The following is a 20,446-nucleotide window of genomic DNA, read 5'->3' on the forward strand; positions in this document are numbered from 1 at the left end:
TCCTCCTCGTCACTTGGCGGTGGCTCGAGGCTTTTCACGACTGAAATTCAACATCAATGTGATATGGCAGCGTTTGGCTCGGACTGCTCTCCTGAGCTTTGTCAGGTCGCGAGCTCGGAGATGGAGCAAGGAGGCTCCCTACCGCTCTACCTGTGCTCTTAAAGTGACTTCCGTGACATCACCGACTGCCAGAGTGTGGCTAATTCTCAATATTTTGTAATTTGGGGCGAGTCGCTTTTAACCTGTTAATTATTTGCTTTTGTTGTTCAGAGAAGTCCGTGTTTCAATGGACTTGTTGTTGTGCGCTTGCAAGGCATTGCTGATTGTGTGCTTATCGAGTCGCATTATTTCATAATTGACTTGTCCAGTAATGTGTGTGTCTATTAGTTGTGTTGTTCCTCTTGATTTGTGTTAGATTTTGGTTTATGGTATATTGTATATATATATTTACTTGTTGATCACATGGCACTGAGCACCAGTTAGTTTATAGTGATCTTCTCCGTTGAAGTTTGTATTTTATATTTCTCTCTATCTCGATGGGTTACCCCTTGATCACCCACTGCCAGTCAAAACCGGCCTTGTATGGGCACGTCTACTTGATCCGAGTCCACTGCGTGTCCACCCCCTGGCACTGCTCGCTTCGTGGCCCGCCACGGCAGATGCATTGCCCACATGAGTGGTGCGTCTCTGCTGTTCCTTCCCGCGCACGCTTTCCAAAACAAAAGGTGTAAAAATGATCATTATTTCCAGATCAACCTGCATTTGTGTCAGCCAACAGACCGCCTCGGACCATTTGGGGTGCGGGGACCACACAGCCTGTGGTCCACATACCCCTGGTGGTCCGGGAGGCTACTACAGTGGGGGGGTCCTTAGAAAATATAAATAATAACATCCTCACCAAGGAAATGTACAGTGTCAGATTAAAAAGATAATTTGACAGAGTTTCTAAAACCTTCTGTACTTTATTTGACTAGTACAGCGATCCCTCGCCAACCGCGGGGGTTAGGCTCATGGAAAAGGCTGCGGTAGGTAAATCCGCGTGTGGTAAAATACAGGGGGCATTTGGGAAATGGGGGGTTAGGCAACCATGGTCGCAGTCAGACTCGTCATAGATTAACCAAGTTGCCTGTTTAGTCACTAAACACTGACTAAAATACAGTACATTACACAATAACATAAAACATGAATAAAAATTACATTAACTTTACATACTTTTAATATTGGGGATAGAAGTCCATGATGATGACAATGAGAGGATGGGGAAAGGGGTGGTCAGAAGGAGGAGGGGCGCAGCCCACCCTCCCCCTCTTCCTCCGGGTCATCAAGAACGTTGATTGGGTAGGCACGGGGGCAGGCACGTGGGCAGGCATGGAGGCAGGCAGAGGCAGGCACGGTGGCGGCAGGTGCACAGTGGCGCTGCTGGCTGGATCAGCAGTGCATGAATCAGCCAGTATCGCTTATGGTCACGCGGTGGCATATAGGACACTTTTCGAAGCACCACCAGCAACACTAGTGACGTGGCCTGTGCGCTGCGAGAATCGCAACAATGTAGACCCCCAAGAAAACTGATGAGCTACTCGGCACCACGGGTGGCCACGGGTGGCGTGGTGGTGCAGAGGAGAACCGCGGCCCCGCGAAATGTATATATGCGTGTTGCGGATCCGTGCTTACCCGTGGATACTCAACACTTTCAGGCCGCGGTTGGTAAATTATAATAAACCGTGTATTCTGTGGTGGGCGAGGGTTTGCTGTAAGCTTGTATAGTATTATTTTTTATTGTTTTTATTTAGGTCTTTGGCGCCAGTGTGCGACGCGAATGCGTCATACACCCGTCGTACTTACAGAGTAGCAACGCAAAGTGAAAGGTAGCGGAGAAAATTAATAATGAACCCGGTGGATTCGAACAGGGACGCTTAAAGAGGAAAGAAGCTGCAAATGAACAAAGTGGCGGTGGGATTGCAAAGTTAAACTTGCAGCACAAGCAAAGTGAAATAAAAATAAAATTTAACATCACTTTACCTTGCTGAGAGGAGTTGATAGCCTACGAGGATGGAGGTGAGGAAGGGGAGGAGGAGGAGATGTGAAAATTCACAGAGTTATAGCAAGGGTTGTGCACTGAACGAGATCTACTGTACAGGCAGACTGAGGAGTGGCGCTTTGTTTCAGTTGTGAATGGGGTATACGCGGGGACGCGGTGAATCATCCCGACCCATACGAGTTCTTTCAAGCGCGTCGTATCCCAAGCAAGACGTCGTATCCCAAGACATTTTTTTCTCGTCAAAAGACAACGATACAAAATTCGACGTGTTCTAAAGCGGTCCTATACCGAGGTATGACTGTATTGTTACTGGCGGCAAAGGAAATGGTGAGTACCGTGCGAGGAGAGGAGGCTTGCAAGCAAACGAATGTAAATCTCCCTGTCAGAGAGTACAGTTCAACGTAGAATTGGAGAGATGGCCCAGAACGTGAAGGAACAAGCTGATGGCGAATACGCGCAAAAGTCGCTTTCTGTGCTCCACAAATGGATGAATCAACTGATGTTGCAACACGTTCAAACCTCCTTGTGGTATGAATTCAATGGAGAGCAAAGACCATTTTTGAGAGTGATATTGATGGTCAAAAATGCGTCGGAATTAGCACTGACAGGGGGCTCATGCTGTGACAGGCCAGAGCTGTTCCTCGTGTTAAAGTTGTTGGCACCATTGAGCAATATCCATCCACTGTAGCATCCACAGGGAGGCACTAGATACATGGAAAATGCCCACTGACATGCAGACGGCATTGGAGGAATCCTTTGAATTCAATAATAATTTGCGACTCTACGTGACGAGATGGGTAGGGACGGACCACCGTCAACCACTTCTCTTGCATACTCAAGTCCACTGGCTTTTTTGAGGCGAGGTACTCACACGCCTGTTTTCTATGTATGTTGAACTTTTTAAACGTTCTGCAATCAAGCCGGCAGAGAGGCAGCTTCCTCTGGTGAACCTTTCTGTGGCTCCAGCTTCATCGTCAGATGAAGAAGAAGGGGCAGGCGATCCTGCCCCTTCGTCTGCATCATTCCACCACTGCTCACCCCAAGAGGCCTTGGATCAGCAACTTTTAATCCATCTTTGATACATTTAATCTATTTATATTTATTTAAAATGTATGTTAACTTATAACCATATGCATTTGTCTACACTTTATGTATGTATATTTGTTGAACTTCTTTTGCACCTTACGTAGCCAACCGTGCTAATCAGAGGTTGCAGGAGTTGCGTGACGAAATGAGGATTTATTTCTACTCGGGCTTTAAGTTTGAGTTTTCACATCACTTCGGTGTTTTTTTTTTCCCCGGTTAGTTAAGTTGGCATATTTGGCAGATGTTTTAAGCCACCTAAAATAGACGTAACCTAAACGGAAAAAGCCATGACTCTGTTCCATATTCACGGCAAGATATGATCAAGAAATGAGATATGTGGTGCCGTCAACTTGTTCCATCGAACTACTATTCATTTCCAAATCTTTCAGATTTTTTTGTATCTATGTTGTGGATGTATTTATCTAAATAGCCAGCCTTACTAATCGGAGGTGTTGGCGAAGGACAACAAATTAAACGCAAAAATCAGTTTAAATAAATTAGCTTTCAGTCTAGATTTAAAAGTGTATAGCTCCAGTGGCTTCCTAATATCGGAAGGAAGAGTGTTCCAGATGGCTGCAGAAGCGCATCTGAAAGCGTGCGATATGGTGACCGCCTTTGATCAATGGTTCGCCAAAAGCCGCTGCTGCGAAGATGACCGTAGTTTGCATGATAGTTTATGCTCCTTGACGAGATCAGCAAGGTATCGTGGATCATTTGTGGCAAACACTTTGTGCGTAATGAGTGCCGACCTTATAACAGTGTATTTATTCAGCAAACAGAAACCCGTGCAGCTCGGCGATCACTGGACAGACATGGCCGGATCTTACAGTACCCTTCACGACACATGCCAAAATAATTTTGTACAGGCTGCACCTTGCTAATGTTTTTGCCAGACGTCCCGTAGAGTAGTGATTTGCAATAATTGAGCCTTGTCGATATTATGCTACACACCATCGTGTTGGCTATGTCACGACTCAATAGTGCCCGAAATCCGTAGAAACCTGATGTGAAATTTGCAGGACCTTACAATATTTTGGACGTGGTGATCAAGCGACATATTCTGGTCGACTATGTTGCCGAGGCTCTTTAGAGGAGTAGAAAACAGAATCCTGGAGTCTGCGACCGCCACAACTGATCCACAATTTCTTTTCGCCTGAGCCCGAGTGCCAAACGGCTTCTCATTAAACGAGTTACTCAGTATAAACACATTCTCGCACATGTACTGCTATGCCCCACGAATGTATTTGTTGAGGTCATTTAATAAGAAGTTCACAATTTAAGGTGCGTACATTACAATTGATTCCCTTTTTCGTCGTCGTTTCTCCTATGCGGTCTTTTCTCAATACTCTGCACAGGCCACCGCTTCTGTGGTGTTGAACATTTTGCCAAATCTTGAGGAAGTGCATTATGGTTGCTGCAGGGCATCTCAAGAGATGATCCACGTGGTGTGCTGCCCCTGATAAACACGTCGGTCGGTGGCGTTGAAGCCACCCCACCCCTGTGATATCACGAGAGAGTTGCATCTGCCGAGACTTACTCTCTTCAGTCTGTTTAGGCTCCGCCATGCGAGCCATTTGGAATTGGGAGCTCGGACGCGAGCTCCCTCACCGGAGGTGGGGGGGGGGGGATTCCTCGCCGGCTCCATTCGGCAGGTTTGTCGTCGCTTGTTGTTTTTTTCCCATTTCCTTTTTGCCCGAGGGAAGTTTCTGGCAGATTCCGGTGATGTTGGGGGTCAGTGATAGAGGGGCACAAGCAGCGTAGTATTACTTTGTCTTGCACGTTCGATTTCCATGTATATAACGGGAGTGTAAACAGAACAAATCGCGGCGTGTGTTAGTCCGCAAAATGTCTGGTGGTTGAAAAGGGGGTCCCGCACGCTCTAAAATGTTGGGACCTGCTTCGCGAGAGGCACTTAATCTGTTGTTGTTGGCTGTGTCCATTATTTTGCAATGCTTGCTGCAACATGTTACCTCTAAGAACCTCAAAGCGCTCTTCATCAGACGCCACTCTCGTTGTCCGGTGCATGAGCATCCGCACGCGGGGGGAGGCCACTGCTGTTTGCGCGTGGCGATGGTGGCGGTGTGGTTTCTCGTGCAGGTTCACACCAGCGGCGAGTTCTCTTCTACCCTGAGGTTTGCGCTCAATATGGTGGCGAGATGTAAATCCCTCGCCTGGTGTGCAGGAGGATGTGGGTTCCATCCCTACCCTGACAGCTCTTGTATATTTGGAGTTTGCGTGTCTCTCTCCCCGTGGTCGTGTGGATTTTTTTCCGGGTCTTCAGGTTTTTCCCTCCACATTTATAATCAACATCACGAGTATTTGGCTGCTATAAATTTCCACACATTTTGTGATAGCCAGGTGGCTTCATAGCTCAGTGGGCCTTACCTGGTAAGAAAAGTCAAACAAAGGGGCGTTCGTTTAACATGTAGGCTTTCGCGACCAATATTATCTCCATATATATAAAAGGCAAAGTTGTGAATATGTGTGTCTGTTAAAAATGTTTAGCGTACTTCCCGACATGCAACAAACTGCAAATTTGCCATGTGGGTACTTTCCAGACTGTGCACCATGCAAAAATTATGAAAATACACCTTTTTTTTGGGGGGGGGGGGGGAGCTTAATAATGCATATATTTTTTGCACGGCAAGTGAGCTTTGACGTCAAATCTGTCACGTGACCCGCGCACGTGGAAGCGTAACGAATTGTAGTGGAGTGGTTAGCGTGCCGCGTTACGAACCCGGCGACCCGAGTTCGATTCCCGCTCACGGCCACCACCAGTGACGATTATTTCAACCGCTTCTGGGCCTCCCCTAGGTCGACTCAGCCTCAAACGAGTAACTGCTGTGGTGTGTGAACATTGCCACTGGGGAGACAAAGGCGGCCGGGCGTGCTGCTGTCACCCACCCCCTCGTGTGCCGTGCCGGCCTTCATAGGTGCTCACTAACAGCACTTGCCCCCTACAGGCTACACGGGGGATTTTGTCTTTATCCTGTGTGTGTGGGGGGGGGGGGGGGGGGACTACGTAGCGATTCGCCCGCTGCGCAACGATCCCAGCAGAGACCTGTGCGAATCCAAGTCCCGGGCGAAGCCGGGTAGTACAGCTAGTTCATAATAAAGGTTTTTGGGTTCGATCTCGTTATTTATAAATGCGTCGTAACCCTCCACCACCCGAAACGGCCAATCAGAAAAAAAGTGTGACGTTGACAAAAGACAAATAGTTCACTACTTTAGCCCATTGGTGAATGAGTTAAATGATGACGTCACCCTGCTGCTCTATTTAAGACCGGTAGCAAGTGAGGGCTTTACCATTCTGGCGAATTGCCCGATGATGCTGGATGTAATTACCAGCGAAACGTCGTACTCAAACTGTAAATGTTGTGGATTCACTCTTCAACACACCGGTGGGCTAACGTAGTGAATTATTTGTCTTTTGTAAACGTGACACTTTTTTGCTGATTGGCCGTGTCGGGTGGTGGAGGGTTACGACGCATTTATAAATAACGCAATCGAACCCAAAAACCTTTATTATGAAAGGGGCGTTCGCCAATTTCCTTCCACCTCCGTGATGAATGCAAGGTTGCCGGGTGTCCGTGAGTCGAGGGGGAGCCAGGAGATTGTCTCGTGTGCGTGCCTCCTACGTGTGTGTCACACGTGCAGGGTGATGGAGACGGTCGTGCAGAGCGAGGACTTGTCAGCTGTGCAGATGGCGACGTTGTCATTGAGAATGGCGGAGGTGACTGCGACGACACTCTCATCCGTTTCTCTGTCGTGTGTGCGTTCAGCAGAGGGCGATGGGGATTCCGCGGGTGGGGGCGAGGAGGAGGAGGAAGAGGCGGGGGGCGAGGGGCGGCCGCCCAAGGATCCGGCCGCCAGCGCGGTGCCCTCCAGGAAGCGGGCGGACCGTGCAGCGGCACTGGGGACCCCACGTGGCACGGCCATCGCCAGGAAGAGGCAGAAGAGTTCCACTCGCTCCGGCCACATGCGGAGAAACATTCGGTGCCTAGCACGCACTCGCCCTGCACACCCCCGCACACTCCCCGCACACTCCACACACGCCCTGTGTTGAGGTGGTTGTGGTGTTGATGTAGCTGTGGTTGTGTTGTGGTTGTGGTGTTAATGTGGTGGGTGTGTTGATGTGGCTGTGGCCGTGCTATGGTTGTGGTGTTGATGTGGCGGTGGTGGTGCTGCCGCTCTAGGAAGCTCCTTCGTCCGGAGCAGCTTGAGGCCGACACTCTCGCCGCTCAGCTGGAGGAGCTGGAGCGGCGCAAGAGACTCGAGCAGACGGCCTACAAGTCCAGCCAGCCCGACGGTACCCCACTATAGACCCCACTGTAGACCCCACTGTAGACCCACTGTAGACCCATTGTAGACCCCACTGTAGACCCACTGTAGACCCACTGTAGACCCCACTGTAGACCCACTGTAGACCCCACTGTAGACCCCACTGTAGACCCACTATAGACCCCACTGTAGACCCACTGTAGACCCCACTGTAGACCCCACTGTAGACCCCACTGTAGACCCCACTGTAGACCCACTATAGACCCCACTGTAGACCCACTGTAGACCCCACTGTAGACCCCACTGTAGACCCCACTGTAGACCCCACTGTAGACCCCACTGTAGGCCCCACACAAGCCCAGCCAGCAGTATCCCACTATATATACCCCAACATATATCCTACTTTCGACTCCACTCTAGACCCCACGCGAGACCCCACTGTAGAGTGAAGACAGCTCAGGCAGGGGTTGTTAACTTGGGCCGTGCTGCCGGGCGGCCGTGTGTGCTGGTGCAGGCTCGGCCTTGGAAGAGGGCACGCGGGAGAGCGAGGTTATCTGCGTGAGCAGCAGTGAGGATGACGCGCCCAGCCATGGTGAGACATAACACAGCCTGTCAAAGCACACACCACCGCACGTGTATCACCACCAGCACACCACACACCACACACACACACACACTAGTATGCACACCTCTCGCATACAACACGCCGCACGCACGCACATCACACGCTGCACAGCACCCCGTGTACACGGCACGCACGCTGCACACAATGCTCATAGCGCCCTGCGTCTGCAGGCGACGTGATCGAGCTGAGCTCGGAGGACGAGGCTGTGCACGTGATCGGCTCCGAGTCGAGCGGCTCCAGCGCCGACGAGGCCGGGGCGGACGACGCCGAGGCGGAGGCGGCGGCGGCCGCTGCATCGGCGGCGGCTCTGGGCTCGCACTGCAACGACGCTCGCAACCAGCCCGACGCGGCGGGGCGCGTGCTCGTCAACGTCAACCGCCCTCCCGACGAGCCCGACATCTTCATGGCGCCCCAGCTGGCGCGCGTCGTCAAGCCGCACCAGGTGCCGCGCCAGCCTCGTACCTTCTCCCCACCCCCCAACCCCCCCCCCCCCCCCCGCTCTCGCGCGGGGTCGTCAACGCGCAAACGGCCACGCATGTGCGCGAATCATCGCGAGAGAGACAAGGGGCGAGTGGGACAGACATGGGAAGAGAGGGACAGACACGGAGAGAGAGAGAGACAAGGGCAGGCAGACACAGGGAGAGAGACACATGGGGAAAGATCGCCAGACGAGGCGAGAGTGAGAGAAGGACACGGGGAGATAGAGAGACACAGACATGGGGAGAGAGAGAAAGAGAAGCAGATAGAGGGACAGAGAGACAGAGAGACACACTGGGAGAGAGACACACGGAGGGAGGGATGGCGACACGAGGAAGGAGAGACGAGGGAAGAGAGTTCTAGTTCAAGTAGACTTCTTTTAACCAGGTGAGAGTTAACGGGACCAGGGTGAGTCTCGTTTGAAGGAGTGGCCTGGATCACCTAAATGACTAAAGCAAAGCAAACTACAGCAATGAAGTTCATAGCAATCTAAATTAAAAAACAAACATAAATCAACGTTAAATCAACACTAAATATTAAATTCCCTGCAGCGAGAATTACAAAACTAAGGCACAGAAATATAAACATTAAACAGATAGTGAGTATTTGATCCCCTGCTGATGTTGTACGTTTGCCCACTGTCAAAGAAATTATCAGTCTATAATTTTAATGGTAGGTTTATTTGAACAGTGAGAGACAGAATAACAACAACAAAAAATCCAGAAAAACGCATGTCAAAAATGTTATAAATTGATTTGCATTTTATTGAGGGAAATAAGTATTTGACCCCTCTGCAAAACATGACTTAGTACTTGGTGGCAAAACCCTTGTTGCCAGTCACAGAGGTCAGACGTTTCTTGTAGTTGGCCACCAGGTTTGCACACATCTCAAGAGGGATTTTGTCCCACTCCTCTTTGCAGATCTTCTCCAAGTCATTAATGTTTCGAGGCTGACGTTTGGCAACTCGAACCTTCAGCTCCCTCCACAAGATTTTCTATGGGATTAAGGTCTGGAGACTGGCTAGGCCACTCCAGGACTTTAATGTGATTCTTCTTGAGCCACTCCTTTGTTGTCTTGGCCGTGTGTTTTGTGTCATTGTCATGCTGGAATACCCATCCACGACCCATTATCAATGCCCTGGCTGAGGGAAGGAGGTTCTCACCCAAGATTTGACGGTACATGGCCCCGTCCATCGTCCCTTTGATGCGGTGAAGTTGTTCTGTCCCCTTAGCAGAAAAACAGCCCCAAAGCATAACGTTTCCACCTCCATGTTTGACGGTGGGGATGGTAGGAACAGGTTTTACCCTTTTAACTGGCACAAAAACTGACACCTTTATTCAAGGCATCATGTTTGCAATGACCACAACACAAGCAGTCAAAATGCAAACAAAAAAGACAACTCTGATAATAATATGCACTGTCCTTGAATTTGATTGGTCCACACCCGAGAGAGCTTTTCTTAGAGCCTAGTCTCCATTGGTGTTGGACCAGAAGACGCCAAAAGGCGTACAACTCAAAAACAGCGCACTATCAGAGTATTGAGGGCTCGGGGTGAGCATTAACATTATGAGACCTCCTTTGCCAGAAACAAGATATAGGAATAGGTTTTACCCTTTTAACTGGCACAAAAACTGACACCTTTATTCAAGGCATCATGTTTGCAATGACCACAACACAAGCAGTCAAAATGCAAACAAAAAAGACAACTCTAATAATATGCACTGTCCTTGAATTTGATTGGTCCACACCCGAGACAGCTTTTCTTAGAGCCTAGTCTCCATTGGTGTTGGACCAGAAGACGCCAAAAGGCGTTTTGACTGCTTGTGTTGTGGTCATTGCAAACATGATGCCTTGAATAAAGGTATCAGTTTTTGTGCCAGTTAAAAGGGTAAAACCTATTCCTATATCTTGTTTCTGGCAAAGGAGGTCTCATAATGGTGGGGATGGTGGTCTTGGGGTCATAGGCAGCATTCCTCCTCCTCCAAACATGGCGAGTTGAGTTGATGCCAAAGAGCTCCATTTTGGTCTCATCTGACCACAACACTTTCACCCAGTTGTCCTCTGCATCATTCAGATGTTCATTGGCAAACTTGAGACGGGCATGTATATGTGCTTTCTTGAGCAGGGGGACCTTGTGGGTGCTGCAGGATTTTAGTCCTTCACAGCGTAGTGTGTTACCAATTGTTTTCTTGGTGACTATGGTCCCAGCTGCCTTGAGATCATTGATAAGATCCTCCCGTGTAGTTCTGGGCTGATTCCTCACCGTTATCATTATCTTGCAACTCCACGAGGTGAGATCTTGCATGGAGCCCCAGGCCAAGGGAGATTGACAGTTCTTTTGTGTTTCTTCCATTTGTGAATAATCGCACCAACTGTTGTCCCCTTCTCACCAAGCTGCTTGGCAATGGTCTTGTAGCCCATTCCAGCCTTGTGTAGGTCTACAATCTTGTCCCTGACATTCTTGGAGAGCTCTTTGGTCTTGGCCATGGTGGAGAGTTTGGAATCTGATTTATTGATTTGCTTCTGTGGACAGGTGTCTTTTACACAGGTAACAAACTGAGATTAGGAGCACTCCCTTTAAGAGTGTGCTCCTAATCTCAGCTCGTTACCTGTATAAAAGACACCTGGGAGCCAGAAATCTTTCTGATTGAGAGGGGGTCAAATACTTATATCCCTCATTAAATTGCAAATCAATTTATAACATTTTTAACATGCATTTGTCTGGATTTTGTTGTTATTCTGTCTCTCACTGTTCAAATAAACCTACCATTAAAATTATAGACTGATCATTTATTTGTCAGTGGGCAAACGTACAAAATCAGCAGGGGATCAAATACTTTTTTTCCCTCACTGTATATAGGGATATAGTAAACCAAACTAAACTTTGCATTTTACCAGGTAAGGCGCACTGAATCTCTCGACCACGTGGTTCGGTGCATCCGTGAGTTTTCCCTTCCCGCTGCCACCACAATTTCACGGATTTGTTTGTAAATCTGTTGTGTCCGGGCGATAGTGGCTGTGCCCGTGGCCTGTAAAATCCAGCACTGTGGAGGCAGCGAGGGTTGGCACATCATCGCACCAACGTTGCGAAGCTCCCTTCCTGTGGGCATCGAGGTGCCATACCGTGGCTCTCAGGGAGCAAGTGGACTATAATCGTCATCTCTTTCTATCTGTACGAGGGATAGAGCGTTGCCCCTTTGTGTGCGTTTTTTTTCCTCCAAGTGCTCTGGTTTCCTCCCACTTGTAAACACTTGTTAACCCTTTCCTGTTCTGATGATGTATGGAACGGAACCGGAAGAAAAACTAAAATAAGATAACTTTATCGGTACCGATGCTCCCACAAGGCCATGCTGGAGGGCATGTGGCACAGTTTGGCACCAGCTATCGTAGAGTGCGGTCTCTGCGGTGAGTACGACGTCTTTAAAAACAACGGCGCTACGCCTCTCTAAATAAAATTAACGCTAGCCCCTTGCGCGTTCCAAGGTTCAGCGGTGAACCTTGGAGCCCCACACCCTGCAACTTGCGGTCGTCTCGGAATGGGAAAGGGTTAATTGGCTGAAAACCCAATTTAGCAGGCCCCTCCTGAAAAAGAGTCCTTCGACTCATCGTGGCTTTCATGGATAAAGCAGTAAACGGATAAGTCCCGACGTCCATGTGCACGTCCCCTCATCTCTCCCACTCTCCCGACCTGGTCCCTGCCGTGCGGGTGCAGATCGGAGGGATCCGCTTCCTGTACGACAACCTCGTGGAGTCTCAGGAGCGCTACAGCACCACCAGCGGCTTCGGCTGCATCCTGGCCCACAGCATGGGGCTGGGCAAGACGCTGCAGCTCATCTCCTTCATCGATGTGCTCTTCCGCCACACGGACGCGCGCACCGTGCTGGCCATCGTGCCGGTGAGCGCCGCACGCCCAGTGCCGGCCCTCATGGCCGCCGCCGTCGACGGCTCACATTCACCGGGGCGCCACGCTGGCGAGAAGTTAACTACCTCGCTTGGTATACAGGAGGTCATGTGTTAGATCTAGACCCTGCTGTATTTTTGGAGTTTGCATGTTCTTCCCCTGACTGCATGGCATTTTCTCTAGGCCCTCCTGTTTTTCTCATTTAGAAACATGCGTTTGGAGTATTGGCTGCTATAAATATCTACACCATAAGCCACTTGAGCTATCATTTGTGGCCAGGACGCTTTTTAAACAGAGCTGTATAGCTCATTGGGCCCTACCTGGCAAAATACAAATAGTTTAGTTTTATAGTTTATATTTCATTTAGTGCAGCAGCACTGTGGAGCTTTCTTTTTCACTTCTTTGTGTTGCGTCCTTAAACAGACAAAAACAAGCTGCTCTATCGTGTAGATATCCATCCCCAGTTTCTGTTCTCCCCCGGCTGTGGCACGTGAATCTGAAACGTTGCCGAAGAGGAATACGGCTTGTGCAGAAGCGACGCCAATTAGATGTCACTGGAAACTTCTTGAAAGTCACATCACTTGAAAGTAATTGAAGCGTGACTCTCATACCAGCGTGACCCTCATGCCAGCGTGACTCTCATGCCAGCGTGACCCTCATGCCAGCGCGACTCTCATGCCAGTGGGACCCTCATGCCAGCGTGACCCTCATGCCAGCGTGACCCTAATGCCAGCGTCACCCTCATGCTAGCGTGACTCTCATGCCAGCGCGACCCTCATGCCAGCGCGACCCTCATGCCAGCGTGACTCTCATGCCAGCGTGACTCTCATGCTAGCGTGACCCTCATGCCAGTGGGACCCTCATGCCAGCGTGACCCTCATGCCAGCGTGACGCTAATGCTACTGTGAATCTCATGCCAGTGTGATCCTCATGCCAGCGTGATGCTAATGCTACTGTGAATCTCATGCCAGCATGACCCTAATGCCAGCATGACACTAATGGCAGCGTGATCCTCATGTCAGGGTGACCCGAATGCCAACATGATGCTCATGTCAGGGTGACCCTCAATTCTTTGTGACCCTCATGCCACGTGACCCTAATGCCAGCGCGACCTCCATGTCAGGGTGACCCGAATGGCAGTGTGACTCTTAACGCCAGCGTGACCCTAATGAAGGCAACGTGACTTGTGTGCAGGTGAACACTCTGCAAAATTGGCTGGCTGAGTTCAATCACTGGCTGCCCCCGGCGGGGCACCGTGGCACAGGGCAAGGTGGCACGGGGCAGGCCACTGGGAACCCGGGCGACGCCACGGAGGAAGCACAGCCGCGCACATTTGCTGTTCACATCCTCAACGATGACCACAAGTGAGCCCTCGTCATCCCCACCATCGCCACCACCACCCTCGCCCTCCTATACACATCGGGTACACGGTGTCACCATCACTATTATATACACCATCTTGTACACCATGTTATCATCATCACTATCATATACACCATTATGTACACAATGTTGTCTTCATCACTATCATGTTGTTGTATATGCCGGGTATGAAAATTTGATGAAAATAATACAATTTTAATGACATTTTTATTAAAACTGCATAATTATCCGAAATTATGTTAATTTATGTAATTATGCGCATAAAGTATGCTGATTCGAGAGATAATTGTATTAATCTATGCGAATGTGTACGGTTATGCTAATGCATGCAGTTATGATAATTAGGCTAAACCTCGTTGTCGAGAGTAGTATTATCAATCACGATCGTACAATTAATCGTGTGAAGTTATGCAGGTGTGCTGTATGCCAGATTAAACTCGGCTTCGTTGTCTAGGTTCGTATTATCGATCGGTATAATACAATTATTCTCGCTTTAACATTTACTGATTATGTATTCGTGTGTTATGTCAGGTCTCCAAATTCAAATCTCAACGCAGGATACAGTTCTTATAATTAAGATTATTATGCATGAACTCAGGAAAGAAACACTCAAACACTTCTGTGTTAAGCAACTTTAATTTCTAACAAAACCTTAACATGATTTAAAGCTTTCGTGACTGCAATAATTCATATTCTTGGTTCTTTCGGTAAAGTCACGTTGAAGGGAAACAATAAAATAATAAAATATATATAAAACAATAAAATTATCACGACGTTTCGACTGTAACAGTCATCATCAGGTGTGAAAACCAACGGCAAAGAAACATTTGAAAGAAGTGGCGGTTTGTATTTATTTATTTTTTAACGTTAGCACCACGGACAGCGATTTGTCAGTTTGTTTTTAAGGACGAGTCCATCTATGTTCGGAAAAGAGGAGGGGGGAGACGAAAAATTAATGTATGCTGTCTGAAAACCACCGTAAGCGTGAACAATCAATTAAGACCCGAAATGGTTTATCAAATCCTTCCAATGATTGCTAAGCCAGAATCCATCTTCTCGGTTGAAATTGTCTCTGTGTTTGTATATGTGGATAGCCTCATGAACAAATCTCTCATGGTAGCCCGATGGCTTGCAAAGAACCTCTGTCTTGGAGCAGTCAATGTCATGTGAGCCTACTGAATTATAACAGTGATCTGCCACGGCCGAGGTGTTGGTCCTACCATGTTTAAGGTCTGCTTTGTGTTCACGAATGCGGTCCGAGACATGTCGTTTGGTTTCTCCAATGTAACTACTACCACAGAGGCAACTTAGATGGACTCGTCCTTTAAAACAAACTGACAAATCGCTGTCCGTGGTGCTAACGTTTATAAATAAATAAATACAAACCGCCACTTCTTTCAAATGTTTCTTGCCGTTGGTTTTCACACCTGATGATGACTAGTTGTGTTACAGTCGAAACGTTGTGATAATTTTATTGTTTTATATATATTTTATTATTTTATTGTTTCTCTTCAACGTGACTTTACCGAAAGAACCAAGAATATAAAAACCTTAACACTCTAATATGCAAATTATTATGCTTGGAATTACCCCCGGTACCATCGGGGAGTTTTCCCTCAGTGAGCAGTACTTTTAACCATCAATGGTTGCGTTGTTTCACTTTGGCAACCGCACATGCGATTACTTCCACTGCGTAACACGAGCTTAGTTGGTGATAGGGAGAGTCTTTAAAACTGGCATGCAACGATATTCTAAACAAAAACCTTAACACTCTAATATGCGAATTATTATGCTTGAAATTGTCAACACAGTACTCCAGGAGAAGAACCCCTCATTGATCCATACATTTAACCCTCAATGGTCACGTTGTTAATTGGGTAACAGATCAATTGATTACTTCCTCAGAGTAACACGGCATATACGGCAAATAGGAATAAAAAGTCCTTAAAAATTAATGCGACGATATTCACGAAAGGCAATAAAAACAAATTGTTCTACCCCAAAGGCAAAAGTATACGTTAATAGATTCATCGGCAAGATTATATAATTAACTAAATGTCCTGGAATAAGTGTGCGATGGTGTGCGCGTTGTCCCACGGGAGATTCTTATCTTTGGCTAAGTTTTAATTAATTCGTGGACAAGATTACATGATAAAGAAACAGGTTTAACACGATTTCTCTCTGTGAGCGTATAAAATCGTGGCGAAGGTTTCAAATGTTTAGTTTGTATCGATAAATCTATTGGTAATTTATGCGATGGAAGTAAAATCACGTAAGAAAAACAAAAAAAAATAAACAAAAAAAATGAATGTACTTATAAACGACATATTGTTATCACTCGATGAGCCGCGATGCCTTCACGGCCAGCTGATGGTTCATGCACTTTATAATTCGTCTTCTTACTAATGATTCGTGTATGTGTTGTGGGGATGGTATGGGTGGAGTGGAAATGTGTTCTTGATCAATTCTTTGCGTCAAGAAGACGCCAGGTGATGCGGTGTAATGTGTGGCAGTGTCATACGGATAGCTGGGTTCTCCTTCTTTCACACGGGCAGCCAGAGTTCGGTCCACAGCTGGTTGGACGAGTTGGCACGACGCTCGCCGTCGGGCGCGATGATCCCATCGTCAGATAGCGCCGCAGCTCGTCCGCTGGCAGTTGACACTCTTGCTTGGTGGCGCTTGGTGGCGCTGCGGCGTGCTCTCTCCTTCCCCGGCTCTCTGGCGATGAACGATGCTTCCGTTCATTGATGGCAGACTTGGTCGACGTTTGGCGCTTTCCGTCCTCTCTGGTGTATGATGCTGGAATTCTTGTCAGCTTAGCTCGAACTGCAGTGCTCTTGTGAGCTGATGTTCAGAGCGGAATGCTGTTTGAGCGATACTTCTTCTGATGGCGCTGAATTCGCACGGCGTAGCATGTCGCTAAACAGCGAGCCTCGCCATCCTGGGTGAGTTTGTTGAGTCTTCTTCTGCGTCGGTGGTGATCTCCTGCGTCGGTGGTTGGCTGTTATCTTCGAGGGTTGAGCATCTTCGATAGTTGGTTGCCGTCTTCTGCCGCTGGTAGCTGTGATGATTCAATGCTGGCGTGTCTCTATTTTTATGCCAAAATTTCTCCCTCTGGCTCCGCCTTCTCACAAAGGAACGGATCTCCCTTTGATCTCGCTCTGTGTTGCGGGGAATGGATTGTGCGTGTGTCCGTGTGTGTGTGTGTCCTTTATTGAGGTAATATTAGTTTCATCAAGGCATGGTTCCCTGTCGCCTTCCTCAAGCCATCCCGCCATCAAAATGAAACAGATGCTTCAGATTGCCCCGCGTGCGTCCTTCTGTCTCGCCCTCTGCACTAATTAATCTGGAAGGAGGGGGGTGTCCCCTCCAGTCGAGTCCTTTGCCCCCTGCTCTTCCCTCTTGGTGTGAGATTCTATTGACTCGCACAAAGGGTGTGTTGAGGCTTTTGAAAGTTAAATTTTTTTTACCTCATAGTTTGATACAGTACCACTTGCAGTTATGATTCTGGATGTGACTCAAGGTTTGTTGTAGTAGTGTTTCCATCGTGGTGTTTGATTTTTGTTTTAAGAGGAGATGCCCTCTGCCTGCGTATGCACATTCTTATCACGTGCTTCTGGAAGACAAAGGCGGCCGGGAGGCTCTCTTTCTCTCCGAGATACATGTGTCTTGGTCACGTGATCGACCTATCTCGCCTCATCTCTTCTGGCTGGCCCTCGGTTTAACACTGCATCATTATTATTTTGGTTTATGTTTCCCAAGATTTGTGATTTGACATTGTCATCATTAGATGCCACCTCCAGTATTTCAAGGGTTTTATTAACCTTTGCTCCCTTGTCTTCATCCAGGGATCCGGGCTTTTTATTCTCGAGGTCAGAGATATCCCGAGGCTGGAGATATACCCAAGCCCTCACTTTCTTGACTGCCAGAATTTACATTCCTTGGTTTTTGTAAGGTCGTGTAAACGGCAAGATGTAATATAATTTACGGTGAATAACGTTAGTCTTTGAAGCCCTCCTTAGGAATTACCCCCCGCCTTTCTCTTTGGTTGGTTTATTACTTTTTATTGCTTATCTCCAGGCGGCCCTGTTGTGTGTGAGGGGAGCGGGTTGTTCTCTCACCCCCTCTTTGCCCCGGAGTTTATTATTTTATGGCCTTTTACGACCTCCAGCTGCTTGGTGCTTGTGGGAGGTAGTGGGTTTGAGGGTGTTTATTTATTTATCGATTATTATTTAAAAAATCGGCAAAATCATTATTAATATCAATTTTGGAAAAAGGCCTATATATACAACAATGTACACCATGCCATCATCATTATCATATACAACATCATGTACAACAATATCATAATCACTGTCATATACACCATCATGTACACCTTGTCATCATCATCACCCCCCTCTTCATTGCAATAAATTTAATCACTGTCATCACCATCTTCAGCATAATGAGGTATCAACATCGCCGTCAAGTTTGTTACAAAATAATTATTTTCAGAGCGGAATGTGGGTGTGTGTGTCTGCGCAATGCGTGTGCCACACGTGTTAGCTTTCCTATGCGCTCATGTGTTTACCTCGTATGCATGTGTGTGTATGTTCTCGTATGCGTGTGTGTGTATGTATGTGTGTATGTATATTTGCACATGGCTGTGTTAAGCTTCACATCGTGTTTAGGGTGGCAGCGCAGTAGTATAATTTGTGCATCACAGCAAGAAGGATCCAGGTTCAATTCCAGATTCGGGCGCCTTTCTGCGTGGAGTTTGTATGTTTTCCCCCTGTCCTCCATGGGTTTCCTCTGGGTTCTCTGTTTTCCTACTCCCATAGCTAAAAGAAGATTATGCAGTTTTAGTCAAAACATCCCAGTGCTGAAAAATTGCCTCCAAATTTCTCGATTGGGATCACGGACTTTACGGGAAAGAGTCTTGGGATGAAGGGAGGCATTGCTAGGTGAACAAGCAGAATCTTCATGGAATAATAGATGTGTGGGTGTGTCTGTATATGTTTGTGTTGTGTTTTTTAGTGTAGCGGTTAGCGCACTGCACTACAAACCCGGCGACACGAATTCTGGGGCTCCCCTATGTCGACTCAGCCTCAAATGAGTACCTAGTGCGGTGTTTAAATATTTCGATTTAAAGCTTTCGTGACTGCAAGGATTCATCTTCTTTGGTTCTTTCGGTAAAGTCACTTAGAATGAGAATAAAATAAAACAAAATTCTCACGACGTTTCGGCCACAACACAAGTGGCCTTCTTCAGGTGAAAGGAACAAACCTGTCGGGACGACAGAGCTACAGTGAACGCTGCTAAGATTTGTAGTGTCTTTTAAGCTGGTTGAGAGAAGTGAGGCACCTTGACAAAGGGTTTTACATATCAAACACGAGAATTTAGCATTGAAACAGTTGAGGGATTAGCTTGTGACTGGTCACAGAAATAGCTATGTTATAGTCAAAGCCTACACATCCACAGAGGCACCTCGTACATGGACACCAAAGGGGCTGCAACAACTCAACTATCATACAGTAAACCGATGTGAAAAAAAAACCTAAGTCTAAATTACATCAATATATAAATGTACTCAATGTATTCTTCAATAAGCAGAGCTATTAACAGCAACTGGGTATACACTACACTATATAATGAATACCATATAGTAAACAGATAAAAAACTAAAATAGAAACTACTTCAATGTTATCAATAAACTATATACATTCTTCAATCAGCTGAGCTACCAACAATAAGTCGTTATATATCACGATGCTATATGGCGAAAAAATTGGTGGATTCTGACCCTCCACATCAGCACCACGGACCGCTACGAGCCCCGTTCAGACGGACGAGTTCATCATGTTCGGAACAGAGGAGAGAAACAGCTGCGAGGCGCTGTTATAATCATGTTATAAACCATACCATTAACTGTGGTGTGAGAAGTATTAAGAGTCAATACCAGCGAAAGAGCTGCGGTCTGAAGGTCACCATAAAATAATTAATTAACAACCGAAATGGTTTATAACATCTTTCCAATGGTTACTAAGCCAGAATCCATCTTCTCGGTTGAAATTGTCTCTGTGCTTGTATATGTGGATAGCCTCATGAACGAATCTCTCATGGTAGCCGGTTGGCTTGCAAAGAACCTCCGTCTTGGAGTCAATGTGATGTGAGCCCACTGAATTATAACAGTGATCTGCCACGGCGGAGGAGTTCATTCTACCGTGTTTTAAGTCTGCTTTATGTTCGCGGATGCGGTCCGAGATATGTCGTTTGGTTTCTCCAATGTAGCTACTACTACAGAGGCACTTTAGTTTGTAAACACCTGGGTACGGTATGTCTGGAACAGCATCTTTTACAGATGGAACCAGATCACGGATTTTATGTGTTGTGTCCTTGTTCACCAAAGTTCCAGTACCTGACACCATCGCTATCATTGAAGACTTGGTTCATCAAGGACTGCATACTGATGTACCCCCCCTGGTGAGACATTGCTTAACCAACACATACTTCACCTGGAATGGAACTTTCTACAAACAGACTGAGGGCACCCCAATGGACTCCCCCCTGTCTCCGGTTGTAGCCAACGTATCCATGAAAAAATTTGAAACTGACGCCATCCAGACTGCCACTCTACGCCCGACCTTATGGAAGAGGTACGTGGATGACACT

General features: G+C 47.4%; 1 protein-coding gene across 4 annotated transcripts in view; it reads left to right on the forward strand.

Annotated features, from left to right (window-relative positions):
- RAD54L2 (RAD54 like 2) overlaps positions 1–20,446 on the forward strand; it is a 112,866-nt gene that overhangs the window by 49,636 nt on the left and 42,784 nt on the right. For 3 of the 4 annotated variants that reach the window (XM_032969726.2, XM_032969724.2, XM_032969727.2), the window contains exons 3-8: positions 6,907–7,120; positions 7,321–7,433; positions 7,920–7,997; positions 8,201–8,472; positions 12,220–12,402; positions 13,603–13,772. In XM_032969726.2, coding sequence (XP_032825617.2) covers positions 6,907–7,120; positions 7,321–7,433; positions 7,920–7,997; positions 8,201–8,472; positions 12,220–12,402; positions 13,603–13,772 — 1,030 coding nt within the window. The remainder of the gene's footprint in view (positions 1–6,906; positions 7,121–7,320; positions 7,434–7,919; positions 7,998–8,200; positions 8,473–12,219; positions 12,403–13,602; positions 13,773–20,446) is intronic. The other variant, XM_032969725.2, reaches the window with a different exon arrangement.

This window comes from Petromyzon marinus, chromosome 42 (genome assembly GCF_048934315.1).
Source record: "Petromyzon marinus isolate PM22_M1 ecotype Great Lakes invasive population chromosome 42, UKy_Petmar_22M1.pri1.0, whole genome shotgun sequence".
Taxonomy (NCBI): domain Eukaryota; kingdom Metazoa; phylum Chordata; class Hyperoartia; order Petromyzontiformes; family Petromyzontidae; genus Petromyzon; species Petromyzon marinus.